General features: G+C 48.8%; 4 protein-coding genes across 4 annotated transcripts; 3 read left to right on the top strand and 1 right to left on the bottom strand.

Moving 5' to 3' along the window:
- Positions 1–1,671: 1,671 nt before the first annotated feature.
- On the bottom strand, positions 1,672–2,349 carry EPUS_00685 (uncharacterized protein; the record flags this gene model as incomplete). Its single annotated transcript, XM_007801465.1, has 2 exons — positions 1,672–1,827; positions 1,906–2,349. 2 exons carry the CDS (start codon positions 2,347–2,349, stop codon positions 1,672–1,674), a joined length of 600 nt encoding a protein of 199 aa, XP_007799656.1.
- Positions 2,350–3,823: 1,474 nt separating this feature from the next.
- Positions 3,824–4,690, top strand: EPUS_00684 (uncharacterized protein; the record flags this gene model as incomplete). Its single annotated transcript, XM_007801464.1, has 1 exon — positions 3,824–4,690. One exon carries the CDS (start codon positions 3,824–3,826, stop codon positions 4,688–4,690), a length of 867 nt encoding a protein of 288 aa, XP_007799655.1.
- Positions 4,691–6,831: 2,141 nt separating this feature from the next.
- Positions 6,832–14,732, top strand: EPUS_00683 (uncharacterized protein; the record flags this gene model as incomplete). The annotated part of the gene is made up of 6 exons (XM_007801463.1): positions 6,832–7,534; positions 7,584–7,737; positions 7,792–11,401; positions 11,452–11,555; positions 11,603–11,799; positions 11,845–14,732. The coding sequence occupies 6 exons, from the start codon at positions 6,832–6,834 to the stop codon at positions 14,730–14,732; spliced, it is 7,656 nt and encodes a 2,551-aa protein (XP_007799654.1).
- A 1,044-nt stretch (positions 14,733–15,776) lies between these two features.
- On the top strand, positions 15,777–19,894 carry EPUS_00682 (uncharacterized protein; the record flags this gene model as incomplete). Its single annotated transcript, XM_007801462.1, has 3 exons — positions 15,777–17,776; positions 17,825–18,849; positions 18,903–19,894. The coding sequence occupies 3 exons, from the start codon at positions 15,777–15,779 to the stop codon at positions 19,892–19,894; spliced, it is 4,017 nt and encodes a 1,338-aa protein (XP_007799653.1).
- Positions 19,895–20,391: the final 497 nt, after the last annotated feature.

The following is a 20,391-nucleotide window of genomic DNA, read 5'->3' as shown; positions in this document are numbered from 1 at the left end:
GGTTGGCTGCTAGAATAGCCACTTCGTCCAATGCATGAGGAGCAGTAAATACCATAGAGAAGAGTGAGGTGCGGGCTTCGATGATGCTAAACCCAACAAGTATCCAGGCACAAACAAAAGGATCAAGCCCACTTTCGCAACTCTGAACCAAATGTGCAGATTGGAAATCGATCGCCGTAACAATGTAACCAACAGAGTTGTTTCCATTAGCGAGCCCAGCATATCGGGATCTTTATTAGACAGCTCATCTGCCCAGCGAGAGATCACCATCCATCACTCGAGTGTCATGCTAGACAGATGTCAGCTGAAGGCCAGAAGACGCAATGATGTAAAGCTCACCCTCAGTATTAGTGAATTACGCATTATATATGAATCCTCGATATCCACAAACACGACACTGCAAGTTTTTCTTGGTCTCGCTCTGGCATTGCCGCTTGTCGCAGCCACTTTGTCGGCAGATGCAACATCCATCAAGGACGAAGACATCGTCCTCATGACACTTGCCGCATTTTTAATCATGTAGACGGACGGGTCGCATTCGCAGGTCTTGGTTGAACTCCAGACACTTCAGAGCCATCGCGTTATAGGCGTCTGGGTCGAAAGTCTTGGTTTAGTTCTGATTGATTTGGATGAGAACTAGCAATGGGTCGCGCAGGTCTCGGTCTTCCCCGGGCACGGCGTTGTATACCATTGGAATCAGGTCACTTCTGAAGATCGTGTCTGAGACATGTTCTTTGGAAAATTCGACTTCGTCGGCATACTTCATCAACGTTTCGCAGTAGTAGCCTCGGACTAATTCTTTGAGACCAACGAGCAAAGTATTTGTCGGCCAACCTGTACACCCTGACATACAGCTTCACCTCATGAAATAAGTCACAAGCCGCGTAAAGATCTTCAAGAGAGACGAATTGCCCCTTGGCAAGGATGTTGTCATCATCCTGAAGGTTGGTTCTCGGTATGTCCCCAGTGTATAGATATATGAGCAGGCGCGCGAGCAAGGCAGGCTCGTCATGGTCCATGGAGATGTAGTCTTGACAAGCCTCCTATTGAAATTAGCCTGGCAAGACACGGATTAACTGAACTGGTAAAATACCTTGAACTCGCCTTCTAGAGCGTGTTGGAAATATCTAGACTGCCCCCAGAGTATAACTCTGTGTACAGCCCACTCGTAATCACCACACTCGACTATGTAGTCGGAGAATCTTCCGGCTTCCAGCAAACTATACTTTGTCAAAGCATTTCCAGCAAGCATACTCAATAGCACTTACTGGCCATAGGACTTAGCGGAGTCATGGATTTCATGAGAGACAGCCATCTCGTGGCCATTGTTGGATTAGACAAGGGAGAAGGAATCTTGTCATTGAGGACTTATGCGTAGAAACAAAGATCAGCCGCAGGTAAGGTTCGAGAGTCCTAGAGTAGTATTAAAGGTAAACTTGTCGAGTAGATCATGTCTGTTGCTAGATGGTGAAGATAGACGTTGAAGTGCCAGCGGAACAATTGTGTCCGCTCTCAGTCGGAAGTGTTTACGAGAGACACGTAATATTGCTGCTGACACATTCTTCTTTATCCAAAGCAACCTATCTTGCCATTATACATTTCTACGGGGATAATGAATGCTAAAGCAAGAATAGAAGGCAGTCCAGACATATGAAGGATATCGATGTCTTACTACGAATCCACTGCAGCAATAGCTTCCACAACACCCTTTCCACCTTCAAGAGAGGCAAATACATTGGTCGTACGCTGTGAAGAGTCCAAAGAGGTTTCTATCCTTCTAAGTATCCTTGCTGGGTTCCCCACCGCAACATGGAAGGGCGGAATGTCCTGATTAGGTAGGTCAGCATACTCTCATGTAAATGCACCCACAGGTGTTTCTGGATCTGGAAAGCTGACTTTGTTTACCACACTCCCCGCCCCGACCGTCGAGCCCTTCCCCACCCTTACACCGGGGCAGAGGATGACATTACCACCCAGCCAGCAATCCTCTTCAATATGAACCTCTTTGCCAAGTTCTGGTCCTGCTGTGCCGTTCCTTAAAGCAGGGTCTAGCGGATGTGTGCCCGAATAGATGCTGCAGTTCGGGCCAACAAGAGTTCGAGCACCAATAGTCACCAAGCAGGTATCTACTATTACCATATTGTAATTGAGGAAAACGCCTTTTCCTAAGCGAACATTCGTTCCATAATCGACACGAATTGGAGGCTCGATCCATGGATAATCTTTGAGAAGTTCATCATCTTCTTCGGGATCAGGCAAATGGTCTGCCAGTGGAGCGTCATCGATGCCGTTGATACTGTGAGAAGCATTTTTTAAGAATGAAATTGTGGCCTGGGAAATCTTTGCCATGATCAAGCACAAGCAAAGAGCAAAGAGCAAAGAGCATAGCGAATTTGGAAGATCAGTCACTTACTCTCTCCATAACTCTACCAAGCGTCGTCGACTGACTTCTCCAGCATTGTTAAACCGGTCACATGCATATTTGCAGCGGCGTCTTGCTGCTACAAGGTCAGGAACGAAAGCATGAAATAGTTCCCCACGTAGAGCTTTTTCTGCCTCTGTGGATGACATAGCTGTGTAGTCAAAGTGACAGTGGGCTAGGCTTTGGTTTGGGTACCGGTTAGAGTATCTGGTTTGTATGACTGGTTGTGGAGTCTGTATAAATATCGAGCTTAGCGCCAAGTGCGTAGCTGATTACGGCAGCATGATTGGTTGGCCCCACATCCAAAATTTTGAATTTCAAAATCACAAATCACTACCTCAGAGGGCCATTCAAGTCTGTTCTCACAGCATAGTGACAACCTTCTTATGAATTATAGTTGTACGATGTCACAGAAGACATAAAGAGTTAAGCTTAGATGAGTATGATGAGGAATATTTAAGAGGATATAGTACAAGACTGCCTAACGAGGCTGTTTTAAAAGGGTATCTCAGGAGGATGTCCTACACAATGCCCTAGAAGGCTACCCTGGGAGGCTGCCTTAGAAGAGTATCCCAGGAAGATGCCTTAAAGGGTGCTTCAGAAGGCTGTTCTAAGAGGCTGCCTTAGGAGACTTCCATAGAAGTATATCTTAAGAAAATGCCCCAAAGGATACCCTGAAAGGCTGCTCTAAGAGGCGGTCTATCCCCTCCGTGCCCGAACAGGGGTGTAGAATGCCTCAATTAGCGTCGTCGATCTCCTTATTTCGATGTTGCTACAACTTTTGCTTGCTCGAACGCCTTTGATAGATATTCGGGAATAAGTGTCTTCAAGAGCAAAGCTTTAACTCACTTGTCAAATGATTTGTCTGATAATATATTCATTGAATGCTGGTTAGACGATGTCCTGTGAGCGACCTTATTTGAGCTTAAATTTCACCAAACGCGCTAATTGAGGCATCGGGCACGGAGGGGATAGGGTTTTCCTAGGAAGCTGCCCCAGAATGATGTTCTAAAATATACTCTTAAGTGTTATTATTTATCATAAGAAGTTGTTGCAGAGTTCTTGTAGTAATAATCTCATAATAAAAATGCTGTTGTGATATTTGACTGTGATTGCATAGCCATCCTCCGTACTACATTGCAGAATCTGATTTTGAAGTTCTAAAATTTTGATGCGGCGCCAACACATTAATGGTCCGCCGTAGTTGATAGCCCTGGGATTCCGCGCGTTTAATTGCCGCAAGGCTTAGTATTGTTCTTTAGTTCCCTTCTAGCCAACACGGGGACTCCGGTCCAGCGTCGGATGCTCAAGATATCTTCTCATGACGCTCAATCTCGAAAGCCACTCGACCTGCTCTTCTGCCTGTTTGGTAATGCCGGTAATGCTTAACTTGATTACACCATGTCCAACTCGGATCGCGACTCAGCTCATGCTTCAGACATTAGTTGGCCTTTAGAGCGGACAGAGAATCAACAGAATGGCGGACCACGAACTAGCACCCCTGCTCTACCATCGCTGGACCCAAGCTTCACGGTGGGGGGGCCGAAAGCGTTGAGTAGTATATCGAGTCGAGCATTCTTTCTTGGAGTTGCTTTCGGAATCATGAGCATCATAGCGGTGGAGCTGGCTTATTTGGGGACGCCTTTCTGGAGGGCACCTTGTTTCATTGCAACATTGTCAATATTTCACTTCCTTGAGTTCTACACCACTGCCCGCTACAACCCTGCTGACGCCAAGTTGTCATCCTTCCTGCTTTCATCAAACGGGTCAGCATACAATATCGCTCATACCTCGGCATTAATCGAATTTTCTACAAGACAGTGGCTACTATCCAACCGAAGACTGCCGTGGTTGAAGATGCCCTTCCAGTTGCCAACGTTTCTCCCGGCTCTTCCGCCAGAGTGGTATCTTGTCCTTGGATTTATGCTGGTAGCTGTTGGGCAAGGTGTCAGAACTGCCGCAATGGTAGAGGCAGGAAAGAGCTTCAACCACATTGTTCAGTCACGAAAGAGGGATGACCATGTCTTAATCAAGAGTGGAATCTACCGCATCTTGAGGCACCCATCGTATTTCGGATTCTTCTGGTGGGGGCTGGGAACGCAAGTCTTGCTGGGTAACCACATCTGCTTTTGGGCATATACTGCAATTCTATGGAAATTCTTTGCATCTAGGATCATGAAGGAGGAGAAGTTCCTTGTCAAGTTCTTTGGTCAAGATTATGTCCAGTATCGGGAGCGCACACCTGTGCTTATTCCTTTCATCAGGTAAGAGCAAATTGCGCTATGTTTGCTATGCCCGACAGACCAACGAGCTTGTTCCCGGGACTTGCAGTAGTTTGCCTCAAGGAGATTCTGATGCAAGTTCTGAATGTGGCCGTTATGAGCACAGCATGGCTGACAGCAAAGACCGACCTACCATGTACGTCAAACATTTGTGGCGGAGGTGGTGGGATAAGTGTGTGTGGGTTTGCTCAAAATGTGAGAGGTACCTATCAGAGCAGATTTGCTAGCCAGCTCCATACCCATCGGAGGAGGACGCATTGCATCGTCTCATATGCAGGTATACCGGATGGTTTTGATCAACAGTGGCACATTTATTGTCAACTATGCTGTCTAGCAAAGAACCTTAAATCTGGACCGTCCATTCAAGACTCCGCCGCAGGGAATGTCGAGAGACACCTACCATAGATTGCGTCTGAGGATTTTTACGGATTTCAGGCCTCTATCCGTGGACGCTCCTCATCTCTATTCTGAAAGTGACGTGTTGGTCTTGATACTGACCGGCTTATACTTTACTCGAACATCTGGTCTGAGCCAGGGCATATCCACCGGAGATATCTTGTTCATGGTCATCTCAATCAATGCTCTTCCTCCTGGCGTGTCCTGCCGCAAACCCACTAAGCCAACACGTGGCTGAAAGAGCGCTTCTGCTAATCGCTTCTCTGCTTCTTTGGGAAGAGAAACTAGTCGAATTGGTGGACATGAGGAATTGCGCGCCGAAGCAGCAGCAACAGTTGTTGGAATTGAGATTGTGAGCATTTCTGGAAGTGTAGAGGTACAAACGAAAACAGCAGCCATGTTCTTTGTCTGATCCGATTGTCCTTCCTGGCTTACAGCTGGGGTAGGCTTTGATGTGGGCTGGGCAACATCTTGGAGACTGCGGATCGTACTATTGAAGCCCACTGTGATATACTGAGCTACTTCTGGCATAGGGGGCATAGAAAGCACAGAGATAGCAGCTTTGTCCACAGTATCATTCTCCTCCCTTTGTCTTCGTCGCTTGGATCGTTTTCCTTGCGATCGGTAAATGTGATTTCGGCGATGTTCTCCCAGGGGGGCCAGTAAGTCGCATAGTAGTTCCAGCATCATCTGTTGATCGGTACTGGCAATCACTGGCCTGTAAGGTTCTCGTTAGGTGCCTTAATGCCCTGAAGAGTGGGTAAGGTGCAACTACGCACCATGGTGGGGCGGGGTAAGGATTGTCTGTGCTGTGTATGGTTTTGGTCCTTTTCTTTTCCCTATCCATCTTCCTTCACCTTGTGTTTGTCACGGTCCGAAGTTGATGGGGGGGGACTGAACACTGGTAGATTGTGGTGAGGAGCAGGAAGCGCGTCGCGTCCGAATGATTGTTAGCTGTATGATGGACGTGGCGACCCCAGTTCAACAGCTCCCCATGCGCAACAGATATTGCTTGGCGTTTTGGGTCTCAGGGCATAGGTAGTATTTCTCTCGTTCAAACATTACTGACATTACTTTCGATATGGAACTGATCGAAACACTGTTTATCAGTATTATGTAAACAGGCGTTGTTTGACTCTGGCCATTCGACCAGTCTCTATGTTAGTTTGAAGATTTAATAGAGACGGAAATATCGGCTCTAAAATTGTTGCGGATGGGGATTTGTTGCACATGCGGGGCGGCCACATTAGCGCTGTTTGTCTTCGGCTTAATCGTATCGATATGGTGGCAGCCTAAGCTTTGATGACTACTCAACTTACTGCTGGGAGTAACCCTTGCTAAGGCTGACAACAGCAATAGATGCTTTCATTCCTCACTTCTCATAAGCTTTGCATCTATCTAGTTCGGAGCCTGTTTGCTGCAGCTCATTGTTGACATCGACCACATGCAGTGTTGCTCGGCATTTGCATGAAAGTATTAGGGTTATGATTCCACTGAATCGGACATCGTTAGCCCAGATTGCCTCTTCTCTATGAACAATTCCACGGACCCTACAAGCACGTCAGCAGTCTCAGACACCGGCTACATTTCATTTGTGTAAAGGCGCATACCACCTCAGTTGGTGCACAAGGAGTGTTTGATCGCGCTTGGGAGCACTATTGGTGTTATGCTTGCTTGCTTCTAAGCCTTCATCCACCCAAATGTCACATCCTCAGAAATCTGACACCCATGATGTGTCCGACAGACTCAGCCCATCAAGCTCATAGTTCAATGACGGAATCATCAAGAACCCGGAGTGATTCTCTGGAGGCGTCAAGCTCACAACAAGAGAGGAAGCGTCCGCGGCTAGACTCTGGCCACGACGACAGCCTTCGATCAGAGGAAGCCTTGACAGACTCTGATTTTCCAGAAACTGCCCAGGCACTAGATTCACCCGTCAAGGAAGTGACTGGTGGTGCTTGCCCCACGAACTCATCGTCTCCTTCCCCTTCCACCATGGAGCCTTCCTCGAACGGACCTCTGAGTAAGGTCACTATCAACACTCGCTCCGCTGCAAACAATGCCAGTGATGGGGCAAACAGCTCCATCGATCAGTTGGAAGGCACCTCAACTGGACAAAAATCACCTATTGCAACTAGCACTACCCCTGTGGAATCAGTAAGCAGCCCCAATATGGGCGGGTTACCTCCTGAAACCATAACTATCCATTCTTCGCCAAGCCAAAGTCCAGAAATTCAGATTGCGGTCGTCGAAGATATCGATCAAGACCCGGCAGAGACAAATTGGACCCCTGTTACGAGACTCAACAATAGTGTCCTCCTTCATCAACAGGCCACTCCTCACTATGTTAGCAGAACGTTTCCATATGCACAACGGACGCCCGCAGGCTACACACACGAAGTTCTCACCGAGATGGGCAGGACTTTTGTACAAGGTTCGCTCGTGATGCTGATCAACAGGCTGTATACTGACCTTGTGCTTAGGTGGGGAGAGAGATGGGCTCATCTTCATTGAGTTTAAGGACTGGCTGCTCAACTTTCTTGAAGCCTATCCACAGATTACCCAGAGATTAGTGTATGAGGAGAAGGCCTTTTGGGAAGAACTCCCCGACGCTGTGAATTGTCTTTTGCGACGATTGTATGTCGCCCTCTGGATGTGTACAATATATCATTATCCGCTGACTGGGACTAGGGTTGACGTTCCTCCCGAAGCACGCATTGCTGACCTGGAGGAATTCTTTGTCGCGTATGGTCAGCTCACAATCCGATTTCTAGAACTCGACATCCAGTTGATGAATCACTGCCTTGCTTCTGGTACAACCGAAAAGATTTCGGAACTCTCCTCTAGGCACTACCTGCCTACCCTAGCTCTAGCTCTACAGTACAGAGAAGTCCCGTTCTACACGTCGCTCCACACGAATCGTGGTTTCAACATTACTGAACTTGTCTCCACAATATGCGACCGGTTGTCCAGCGGCTCGGACGGCCTCCTGCCTATGTTGACCGTGTTCGTTGATAGGCTTGGCCAGGTATTGCCTAGGAAACCCGGATTTACCACTGTCTTCGTCCAGGCTCTGGCGGTGGCCAATGCACTGGCTCGATCTGGCACAGAGCGCGTGTTGTTGCAAGGCGGAGAGCGGTCAGCTCGCTCACCCGTGATTGAAAAGATCAACCAGCAGGTGCTTCTATTTTGTACTAAAGCGGATGAGCTTTTGCAAAGCGCCATCTCAAAACAGTCTCCATGGTTGACAATAGAAAATAGTCCCGATATCTTGCGTTTCCTGTCACGGGCGTTTCATGCTGTATCGGAACAAGATTCCGATATTGCCACCCAGCTGATAACCTATGCCTGTGACCGACACCCTGAGGCCGGGCAGAAAGAGCTGCCCGAGATCATTGCCTACGCTTGGAAGTTCAGGACCTTACGCAAGTACATCACCGCCGGACGCATGGAACTGAGAGTATATGGCATGGACTCGATGCAGGTCGATCTGGTCCAGGTTTGGAAGTGCTATACACAATACAATCCCAACAGTCTTAGCGTACCGCTGGTTAGATACCTGGTCCAGTTCCTTCGGGACACGAGAATGGTCCAGTATATTGTCGGCATCGACTCTCATCCTCAACTCATCACCCGAAGCCCCAACGTTGTTGGATTTCTTGTGGTGACGGGAACCTATTGCGACGAGGACTCCGATATTATTTGGCGCACCGTTGAGGAAAGTCAGGATCCGAGAACTGTCTCGGAGGTTCTCAATATGCTGAGAGGCATCTTTCATATGCAGAGCCTTCCCACACTGATTTATCTTTGCCACAAACTGCTGCAGTTACCAGTCGAGCGATATGACACGAAAATGATTGAATACGCAGGTGCTCTACTACACCACATCCGTGAGAATGCTCTCTCTCGAGCTCAGCAAGAAGAGCATCTTGAGGCAGTCCCTTTCAAGGTCTGTGTGAGGCTGATTAGGGATGTCATCGCATCGAAGGCCTGTTCGCCTGATCAGAAACGCAATCTGCAGAGCTGGGCTGCGGACAATTTAGTCCGCTTGCTTGCCTTCAATATTGACATCGAAGATAAACGACGTCTCTGGGAGCAATGCGTTCGAGACATCGCGCAGAGGACTCAATTCGCGATGGGGAGCATGCGAGCGCTTCAGGCTTGGCTTGAGGTTCGTCCGGACGTCGAAGTCCCTAAACTGACCAGTGATTTTGACTTCACACGGTTGCTCATTGAGGAGCTAGTGGGTTGTTTTGCTCAAAGCCAAGCTGAAGATTCGACGAGCACCTTCTTGCAGATACTCCTGCCCACCCAGCTATACCTACTGGCTCTCGTTGCGCAATATGCACCCGATACTATCACTGAAGAATTGACGGAGAAGCTGTGGTGTGACGTCTTAGCATCCCGGACAGTCGATAGTAATCTAAGAGATATGGCATGGGATGTCTTCAGCAAGGCGGCGACGTGCTGTCCTAAGCCAAATTCTATCATCGAGAGATTAATGACGGATTACCTACCACGAATGGATGCATCAAGCCTTAATGAGAGACTTCTGCATTTTGCGGAAAATTCTGTGTTATATGAATTGCAGATGAATCGGCCACGAGAGCAGCAAGATCAAAACGTCGTTTCGCTACCTGGGATCAATCGCGTCTGGCGCTTTGTCATGGAAAGTCCCACGGAAAGCGTGGTAAATGAAGCCACGAACTGGGTCATCAAGCAATACTTGGATCACGATGTTGTGCTGCGATGTCCACGTCGAGTTGTGGAGGCTACACATCTGTCTTTACTGGAGCGTTGTCTTTCCGAAGTATTCTCTGCTGCTTCGAAGCTGAAGTCATATAGCGACGGAACTACTAGTGGAGAGGACGAGCCCATGGTTGTGGTCGCTCCTGAAGAAGAGGTCCGAGCCGAAGAACTACGTTTCATCCGCTCCCTTCTTTTCATGCGGCAATTCCTTCTAGGCGTCAAGTGTCGACCTCGGTACAGCCCGCCACTTTCTATTCAATCGCGACTACCTAAAAAGCCCTTTGAAGATCGGGGCGAAGAGGTTACAATAAAATATGAGGTCGGCTCAATTCCTGGGCGCAGTACCTCATCTGTGCAGAAGAAGCTTGTGATTGGCGACCAGAACACAGTTGATGAGCTAGCGATTTATCTCAGCGACTTGACCGGGTTCAGTGAATTCACTGGAGTCTCTCGTGGCCAGATAATAAGTTTGAGGGGTAATCAGACCACCATTAAAGACTCGATGGTCAGTGTTGGCCTCCTATTGGTCCAAAAAGTACCAGACACGCCAGAAAAACTACCGGCGTCGAGCAATCCCTCGACCTCATCCATGGATGCTCACGTCATGGACTATTTCGACAAGTTCTACGATCTCCTCGATTTAGAAGACCATCTGTCAAGAGAAGTGTATGCTTTTCTGGAACTATTTCCTCCACAGCCACGCATCATAGAAATCGTCAGAGCGAGAACGGCTTCTGTCCCGCAGTTACTGCCTATAGGAAAGCCGTACAAGCTGCTATACGGTTTGAACGCCTTGCGTGTCTGTGTCGAGGATGAAGCGCTCGGAACGGCGCCTGATGAAGACTTCCTAACTTTCGCGACCGGCTCGATTATCTCTGTTCTGAAACGGCCCGACATGAAAGACCCCAACAAAATGCAGCGACTTCAAGTAAATCATGCCTTAATCGATTGCTTGCTACTAGCTTTACGGGCTCGCGTGTCCACTACGACCTCGCAAGCATATTTCTCCAATGCCACCGGCTTGTCTAACTACCTTGTCGACTTGATCTTCGAGGCTGTAGATACTTGCCACATTGAATCGTCGAGTGTCCCAGTTCAGACGCTCGTCCGACAGCCCTTTGCAGTGCTTATTGAAAGTGCTCTGCATGATTCCCAAATGGAGTTCGAACTATCCTCGAACAGTCGTGTTAGTTCCTTAATCCAACGTACACTACTCGTCGACAAGCGTGCCGAAGTCCGGAAGGCTGCTGCAGATGTTTGGTTTGGCTTAACAGGGCAGCCTGTCACCAAGCTTATTTTTTACAAATCCTCTGACGCAAGATCGCCCCGCTCTCGCTTCTCAGCAGAGAAAATTGAAGCATGCTTAACCATTCTTTGGAAATCATTGGTGGAGACACTACCAAGCTGCTACTCATATCCATCCACTTCCCAGCAGTTATTCGATGTTTCATTAGCCGTTTTACGTGTCATTGGGAAGTCAATGGCTTCCACTGAACTCGTTGCTTGCTTTCAGCAATGGGGAAATCTGCTCATTTCTTATGACCATCAAGAGGTATGTTCAGCCATATCGTGTTCTGTAACCCCACATTAACTCCAGAACAGATTGTTGGAAAGCCACAAGATGACTACGTTGTGTCGGGCTTCTGCGACCTCCTTCAGCAGGTCTTTCGCTCCATACAGACCTTGCAATCGGACATCGCCACCAGGTGAGTGCTTATCTCTTGGATTGATACAGTAGTTGATACAACCACAGCCACATTGCTGAATCAGTTTTTGACACTTTTCTCTTCCCTGCTACTACATCAAAGGCAACAAGCGACTTATCCCAGCGCGTCCCCTTGCTCAAAGCTAGCACAAGAGAGGACTTATACAGTCTTGTCTTATCCTTCATCAGGGACGTATCTGAATATGATATCATCGTTGGGAAGCTTGATGGATTGGTCATAAGAGGTAAATGATCCTTTACTCTTCGGTAAACTTAGCTAACAATGCAAGAATCTCTTCCTGGCTTTGAGCCTCACATCCAAAGTGAGCGCCAGGCTCTTCGATCCGATATTGGCTATGCTGGGTTGCGAAATCTCTCCAATACTTGCTATCTAAACTCCCTCTTTTCTCAGCTCTTCATGAATCTAAGGTTCCGTGAGTTCATCTTCGGTATAGATCCCACACATACTGGCAACTCTGGTCAGCCTCTGGTACGTGAACTGTCTAAGCTTTTCGCATCCATGCAGAACCGGTGGGACAAATATGTTGACACAACCGATGTTGTTGCCTGCGTTGAGACTTACGACAATGAACAAATTGATGTTGCGATTCAAATGGACGTTGATGAGTTCTTCAATCTCCTCTTCGACCGCCTCGAAGGTCAGATCTCCAACTCTAGGGACAGAAACACATTCAGGTCACTTTATGGCGGCCAACTTGTGCAACAAATCAAATCGTGTGAATGCGACCACATTTCAGAAAGACTTGAGCCCTTTTCTGCGATTCAATGTGAGATTAAGGGCAAGTTGACACTTGAAGATAGCTTGCGAGCATACGTGGAAGGCGAAGTAATGCAAGGAGACAACAAGTATTCGTGTACTTCCTGCAATCGACATGTGGATGCTGTCAAGCGTGCATGCCTCAAAGATATTCCGGATCATCTCATATTCAACCTTAAACGATTTGATTTCGACATCACGACGATGACTCGGTGCAAAGTCAATGACGAATTCCGATTTCCGCAATCGATCAATATGGCACCATACAATGTCGAATCGCTCAGTGATCCAGAGATTCCTGCCTCACCAGATATGTTTGAGCTCGTAGGCATTCTGGTGCATAGCGGAACTGCCGAGTCTGGTCATTATTATTCTTACATACGTGAGAGGCCCAGCTCACGTTTTGCGTCTAATTCCTGGGTTCAGTTCAACGACATAGATGTGAGTGCTTTCGATTCGCAGAGAATCGCGGATTGTTGTTACGGAGGTGTGGAACTTGCATCGACTCTGCATTTATCGAAGTCACACAACGCGTACATGCTATTCTATCAACGGGTAGCCAGCATCAAACAATTCGAATTGATGTACGACAATCATGACACCGCCAACCCTGTCAGACTGCCATTCAGTTCTATAGTCAAGGCGGACATAGATATTCAAAACCAGAACACGATACGGTCGTACTGTCTTCAAGATCCAGGTCACGCACGATTTGTTCGCTTGATGCTCGAGCGAATGCAAGGCCATACGAGCCATCCATGCTCGCATGACCACGTTACTGAGGACAAGATGATCCGCCACGCGCTTGATTATATCCAGCAAATCTCCTGCCGGTTCAAGGAGATGCCAGAATTCGAAGCATCTTGCAAATTACTCCAGGACTATGGGCAGGAGTGCTTGAATTGCGCCTCACAAATTGCATCATTCTTTGCGAACACAGATTATACCATTTCTGATGTCCGCAAGGAAAGCGTGCTTCGCAGTGCTGTACTACGCAATCCCAACACATCAGTCCGTCGTTCATTTGCAAACTTGCTATGTGAGGCGCTTCGGAGTATGAGAAAGAGAATCAATGACCAGAATATGGAACCAGACCAACGCGCCGCACGAGAGACGCAATATCGCAATGCTTATACTTTGTGCGTGGGCAATCTTGCGGAACCATGGCCCGACATGCACAGATTTGGCAGAGCCTGGAATGACTACTTTGACCTTCTGTCACGGTTGACCGGCTTTGGCATCTGGGAGGCAGGTGTCGTTCTGCAGTTTGGATTTTTGGAAAAGGTAGCCGAAGTCATCTTGGCCGATGTTCGCCATGATCCCATGGATCTCCGGTCCAAATACGCGTCTTATGTGAACCTGAGAGAAAAGGGTCGTTTCTTCGGTATAGCTGGCCTCACAGCTTTGCTGGCCACAATTCTCGAGTATGTGCACTTCAATGGTAGTAGATACGAAGCGGACAACCATCGTACTGCCAATGACGACGGGTTTTACGAGCTCTCATCATACGAAATGCGGCTGCTACGGCCAGCTAGGCTAAATCAGAAGCAGAAGCCTAGCTTGGAATGGGTGCGAAGGATAATAATGACGAGGCAAAACCCCAATGCAGTGACGAAGATAGTGTGCAGCCTCTTAGAAGAGCCAAATCTTACACTGCCACTCGAGAATACACTCGCTTACGGCCTACAGACCGAGCCAGTTGGTGAGGCGATTGCATTCTTGGACCCTGCGATCACTTTCTGCAAGTACTGCAAGCATTCTAATCTCGTACCACTGCTGGTGAAGGATGCGCTCGGCGGAGTTGACAGCATTGGTGGCACTTATGGAAAGGAGCACCTCGACTTTATCATTGAGCTCGTAGATTTGGAGAATGAAGCGGCAGGTCTGACGAAGAAAGATTTCTTCACCCTAGTGTTCAAAAATCTGAAGAGCTGGGCGCCAACTCTGTTGCTGTACCCTGACGACATCCATTATGACGTCCGTGGCGATACGGTCAATTTCTTGAGAGAGCGGTTGTTTGACCCACCTGAGGAGGAGGGCTTCAACAGTGTGGCCCCCAATGCCTTGGAAAAGTACGCACGAAGCTTAGCGAGAGCCTGCGTCTACCACATTCAGCAGAACCATATCCCCAGACCTGGAAAGCAGGTAGCAAGAATCGAATTGGGACAAGCTAATCACATCAACGGCGTTGTTCAGCACATCTGCGATCATTTCTTCACCAGCGGCGATGCAGCCGATGACCAATTTGTAACGGACGCGATGGCAACCATAGAACATTTGCAGGCCTTTACTCAAGAGATAGCTGATGCTGCATCTGAAGACTGGCCAGAAAATGATTCGGTACCTGCGTCCGACTCAGACAATCAGGATTTCCAAGAATGGGCGGAGAGTACTTCATGACCTGACTTTTCATAGCACGCAGCATATCAAGCATACGACGGGTTCGCAGGCGCAATGTAACCACTTGGAGAATGATGATTAGCGAACAAGCGAACAAGCGGGCAAGGAAGGCACTGATGTGCACGGTAGATGGTTTCAAGGCTGTGTTCTGATCGACTGAGAAGTCTGACATGGCAGTTCTAGCATAATGATAGATTTCTGGAACCTGACATGGTGCGGTCGCTGGCATCGGTGGCGTCACTGGCTTCACTGGCTCTGTGATCAGCACATCTTAGCTCAGCCTCAGCCTGGACAATAGTATTTGGTGCTTCAATAAGAGATGAAGAGTACCACCAAACCGTACTTGAGGCATCCCTCAGCTGAAATTGCCTATTCTAGAATGGGCTAGGACGTATAAGTAGAGAATCTTGCCTGACCCAGAACGGTGAACCAATATTATCATGATTACTCTGGACTGGGTGTGAGGCTTAAATCGGGTTCCTGGTCATATTTGCCAACATATACTTAATGCTTCTAGAGTCTCCAAGATGTGAGGACCCTGCGACTCTGTAAATCTCTAACCCTTCAACCTGCGTACTCGTAGCCAGTCCAACTCACTAGCACACGCTTATCCGCTTATGGACTAGGCTGGCTCTCCCGGAAGGCCGAGTCAGCGCAGCTTCTGGAGAAATCCTGAGAGAGGTCTTTACTGATGCTCAGTCCATGGGAACATAAGAATCCACTTCTCCAATCTTCGCTATGGACATCATTGTTTGTAATCGCTTTGAAAGTTGTTGAACTCCTCATGGACCGATTAGCTTGCGAATAGCACCCTCTCACTGGCTTTGCCTTGGTTCTGCTTGTCCCTCTCGGTTTTTGTCTAACGGTCCATTCTATCGAACCAGCACCTCTCGGCCTTGCATCCCTGGTTACCAGTGTAATTTTCACGTCGAAAAGCTCCACATATCCTGATCGCTTTGGAGATTTGTCTTCACGCTGCAAGTTGCTGATTAGTCCTCTTCAAGACTGCTTGCGACCCACCATATCTCTTGGTCAAGCATCACTATGGCTTCACAAATTGCTGAAGGCTCCAGCTCAGGGGCTCAGAAGACAAATGCCCAGTTGCTGAAAGAGAAGCATGAGGAGGTGGAGGCACATAATCCTACTGTTGAAGACGCGGTAGACGAAGAGGACATGGAACACCCACCTCCTTCATCCAACATTTCACACCCTGTCGACAATGGCAGCATGTCTGAGGAAGCGGTAGGAAAGCAGAGGGTAGAGGTTCCGCCTAAGAAAAGTACTCTCTTGGACACCCAGTCAGAGGAGCTATTTCCATCCTTGGGTGGTGGGTCCAAGCCTCGTGCGGCCGCAGCAACTGCACCAGCCTGGGGAGCAAAGAAAGCCACACAAGCTTCTCGCTCAGCTGCAAATGGCGTTTCTAATGGCCTTTGGTCTGGCCCACCCGGCGCAAGTCCACTGTCTTCTAGGGCATCAACCCCTCCTTCTGGCATTCTTACTCCAGCCTCAAGCAGTGCAATAAATAATGCCCAGTCATCCAGAAAGGGTCCGATGCAAATGGCCATGCCTGGCAAATATACTGATAGTATCACTTTGGTCCCAGCTCAAATGGACAAGACCAGACCCATTCAGCCGTATCTTGACAAACTAAATAAGAAGTCAAGAGCAACTGTAACAAGACACACTGCTGGCGAGGGCTCATCAATCGTGTTTGAGGGGTCAGGACCGAAGAAAGACGTCAGTGAAGCACTGCGAACTATTGCCCGGGACCTCTGTGCGAAGCAGAAACTACGCTTACCTGTTCCTGCATCATGTCGTGCACACATCATTGGCCAAGGCGGTAACGTGATCAAAGACATTTCTGCCAGGACGGGGGCGAAAATCCATGTACCCAAATCCGATGTTCCAACGAACTACCAGGACGATGATGATTCTGTCACTATTGACGTTGAGATTGAAGGAGATCCGTATGCTGTAGAGCTGGCACGACTAGAGATTGACAAGATCGTTTCGGCTCGCACTTCAAGAGTGAACATGCGGCTGAAAGACATACCTCCAGAGTTTTTCCCCTTTCTAGCTGGTCCACATAATGCATGGATTGATGCAATGGAACGAGACAGGGACTTGCAGATCCAAGTACCACATTTCCATACTTGGCAGCACAAGCCGCCTCCTCGTGTCTCAGGGCCGGATGAGCGTCCTGACTTCCAGCCGCACCCCAATCTGCATGTACAAATTCAGCTCGAGCAACAGGTAGAGCAGCTTCGGAGGCAGCTAGCTGTGGAAGACCACTCTTTCCAGCGCGGACACCACCAATTTATCATTGGTGAGAGGGGCATGTCACTGCATGATTTCTTGGAAGAGACGGGATGCGTTGTTGTCCTGCCTCCTGAGCATGATGATACGGAAGATATCACAATCATTGGCCCCGCTGAGAAATTGCAAATTGGTGTTGACCGAGCTGCTAGTCTTGCTGCAGAAATGCAGATGGCGAACCTCGACCCTCGGCGATATTTTACAGACGCTCTATATGGCCTTGACGCTCACTCTCGAGCACTGTCCAGATACTTGCAAGAAAGACAGCTAGAGGAGGAAATCGAACACCTCTATGGCGCCCAGCTCGCCTTCCCTCCGTTGTCAGATCCATCTGTCAACTGGGAGATTTACTCCCGCGACATGAAGAAAAGCATCCAAGCTCGCTCTGACTTGGCAAAGATCATCCAGGCTCACCCTCCTGCCAAGCTAAGCCTGGTCGAAGTAGATCCGTTCTTCCATCCCTATTTGCGACAGCAATGTCTCCAGACTTTACGTAATGAGTACGGGGTGAACATGATAGTCCCTCGAGACGGTGAATCTGAGCATGTTATCCTCGTTTGCGAGGGGCCAGAGGGGACGCAGTCGCCATTCCAGATCCCTCGTCAGCGTCCTTCGGAAACAGAGATCGCTTCGTTCCAGGAAGCGCTACGTCAAGCAAGAGACCAATTGCTGAGCATCATTGGGGATAGATCCGAGGTAGCCACCAGCCAAGTTGAGGTTCCTAGAAAGTGTGTTGCCACATTCTGCCCCCCATGAATCAGCTAATGGGAAGATAGGTTCCAAGAGAAACTGCAGAAACATATTGATCGAGAGCAGAAACAAACACAGCAGAAATTCCCAGTCCAAATTGTCCTGGGCGAGCCCCACGACGGCACTCGCAGGCAAGCTTCAAATTCTGGCGCGCCGTCTTCGGAGAATGAGGCTCTACTTCGTGGATTGAGCTCCGACGTCGCCGACTGGGAAGCAAAGATTATGCAGTTCTTAGAGAATGCTGAGAAAGAGGAGCAGGAGCGTGGCTATACCACGTCATTCGACTTTCCTACCAAATTCAACGGTTATCTGATTGGCAGAGAAGGCGCCAAAATCAAAGAATTGCGAGAACAATTCGATGTGGATATCCGGATGTTGGACGATGGCAAGATCGAAGTGCAAGGTCCCAAAGCAAAGGCTGATGCTTGCAAAGACCATATCATCGGGCTACGCAAGAAATACGAAGACGAAGCCACCTATATCCTCAAAATTGAGCCAAGATTTCATGGCCAATTGGTGGGCAAGAAAGGAGCTGATGTCAACCGATTGCAGGACAAGTATAGTGTAAAGATACAGTTCCCACAATCATCCAATGCACATGATGATCAGTCGAGTGCAGACGCCGCGAGTGATGCAGGGCCGAGACGTCCAGCACGATCCAATCAGGCACAAGATGAGGTTGTGGTTCGAGGTCCACGTCAAGGTGCAGAAAAGGCACGAACAGAAATACTTGATCTATATCAATATGCGAAGGACAACTCCCATAGTGCTACAATTTCTGTAGCTAGACAGCATTTGGGGTCTTTGATTGGTCAAAGAGGCAGCGAGATTGACCGTCTTCGCCTGGAGACTGGAGCCCAGATCGATTTTCCCGACAGACAGGAAAACGCAGATCCAAAAGCACATGCTGAGATTGTTATCAAGGGAACAAAGCAGGCTGTGGATGCGGCAAAGGCAGAGATACAGAAGAGAGTGAAATCACTGGATGATACTGTCAACAGATCCTTGGACATCGACAGAAGATACCACGGTTCTCTTATTGGCGCTCAAGGTCAGCTAACTCCCAAGTGGACTCGTCATGATTCTGTGCTTACACATTTTCAGGGGCCAATATCAGACGGATAGTGGTAGAAGCAGGTGGGCCGGAACAGAGCCATCAGGTAGTGAAATTCCCGGAACGAGGGTCAGAGTCAAGCACGATTCGCATTGAAGGATCCGAAAGCGTTGTAGCACAAGTAGCTGCTGCGATTGAAAAGTTCGTCCTCGATCAAGAGAAACAGACTACCGATTCGATCGACGTACCTGCGGAGAAGCATGGCCAACTTATTGGACAAAGGGGCGAAGCCAAGCGGAGTCTTGAACAGCAATTCAACGTGTCAATTGAGATACCAAAGAAGGGCACTGACCGGACCGACATCAAAATTACAGGTGCACAGGAAGACGTCGCTAAGGCGAGACGATACCTCGCTACCCTAGCAGACCAGAGAAAGGAAGGCGAAACCATCGATATGCCCAGACACCTACACCATGCCATCTCGGCAAATGGCAAGCTCTTCCGGCGTTTGAAACAAGACCACGACGTCACAGTCGATCATGGAAGCGCAAAACCACCCCCCAAGCAGCAGCCAGGCAGCAGCGGTTCACACTCTCGAACCAATGGCTCTGCTGGTGCTCCTCTAATCACAGACGAAGACAGCGCCGACGCCCACTCGTGGGTTATCATTCCAGCGGAAGGAATGGAGGAAGGAGGAGATGGCTCGACAATTCCTTGGAACCTCTCCGGCCCTTCCGCCGAAAAAGTTGCCGCAGCCAAGGAACGTGTTCTAAAAGCACTTGAGACCGCCTCGAAGCCATCTGCGACTGGCTATCTTACCCTCTCGGATCCGAGATATTATCGCTTTGTTATTGGGCCTGGTGGCAGGAACATTAATAGTATCCGTGAGAGGACGGGTTGTGCGATCCATGTGCCGAATGCAAGGGCGGGCAAGGGTGGTGAAGAGGGGGAGGCTATTGAGATTGTGGGGAGTCAGGCGGGCTGCGAACAGGCAAAAGACATGGTGCTGGAATGTGTGAGGACAGGTGCAGCGAGGGGATGATGTAGGGATAGCACGGATGGATCTCCTCCGATTGCTTTTCAATTGGAATAAGGAGTACACCGTCTGACCTGGTGTCGGCGCGCATGTGCTGCAGGAGTGTACCTCTACCCCCTTCGAGCAAGCAATAGGGCAGTCTAATGACTGGAGGAGTCGAAAAAAAAATACAAGTCAGTGCAGGTAGATACTTATTTCAGGTAATTCACGCCGTGAGTACCACGTATTTACGGAGGCAGACAAGCCCAGTGTTGAAGTAGTGCAGCGTTACTGCAGTGATTACTGATCACTCAGGGACTGTGGCCGATCATTGAGACAAAGGACTTGGTTCTCATCCTAATCTTATCCTAAAATACTTGTGGGGGTATTGTTTTCTTTTCCTTTCTTTATTTTCAGGGGCGGCTGCTGTGGAGGCGCTTCTGGGATCGGGAGTGTGGAGTGCGACTGGTGCTGCTGCTCCTCCTCCTCCTCCTCCTCCTCCTCCTCCTCCTCCTCCTCCTCCT

The sequence above is a fragment of the Endocarpon pusillum genome (assembly GCF_000464535.1).
Source record: "Endocarpon pusillum Z07020 unplaced genomic scaffold scaffold1300, whole genome shotgun sequence".
In the NCBI taxonomy this organism is placed as follows: Eukaryota; Fungi; Ascomycota; class Eurotiomycetes; order Verrucariales; family Verrucariaceae; genus Endocarpon; species Endocarpon pusillum.
Note: the sequence above shows the minus strand (reverse complement) of the source record. Positions and strands in the feature narration are given on the sequence as shown.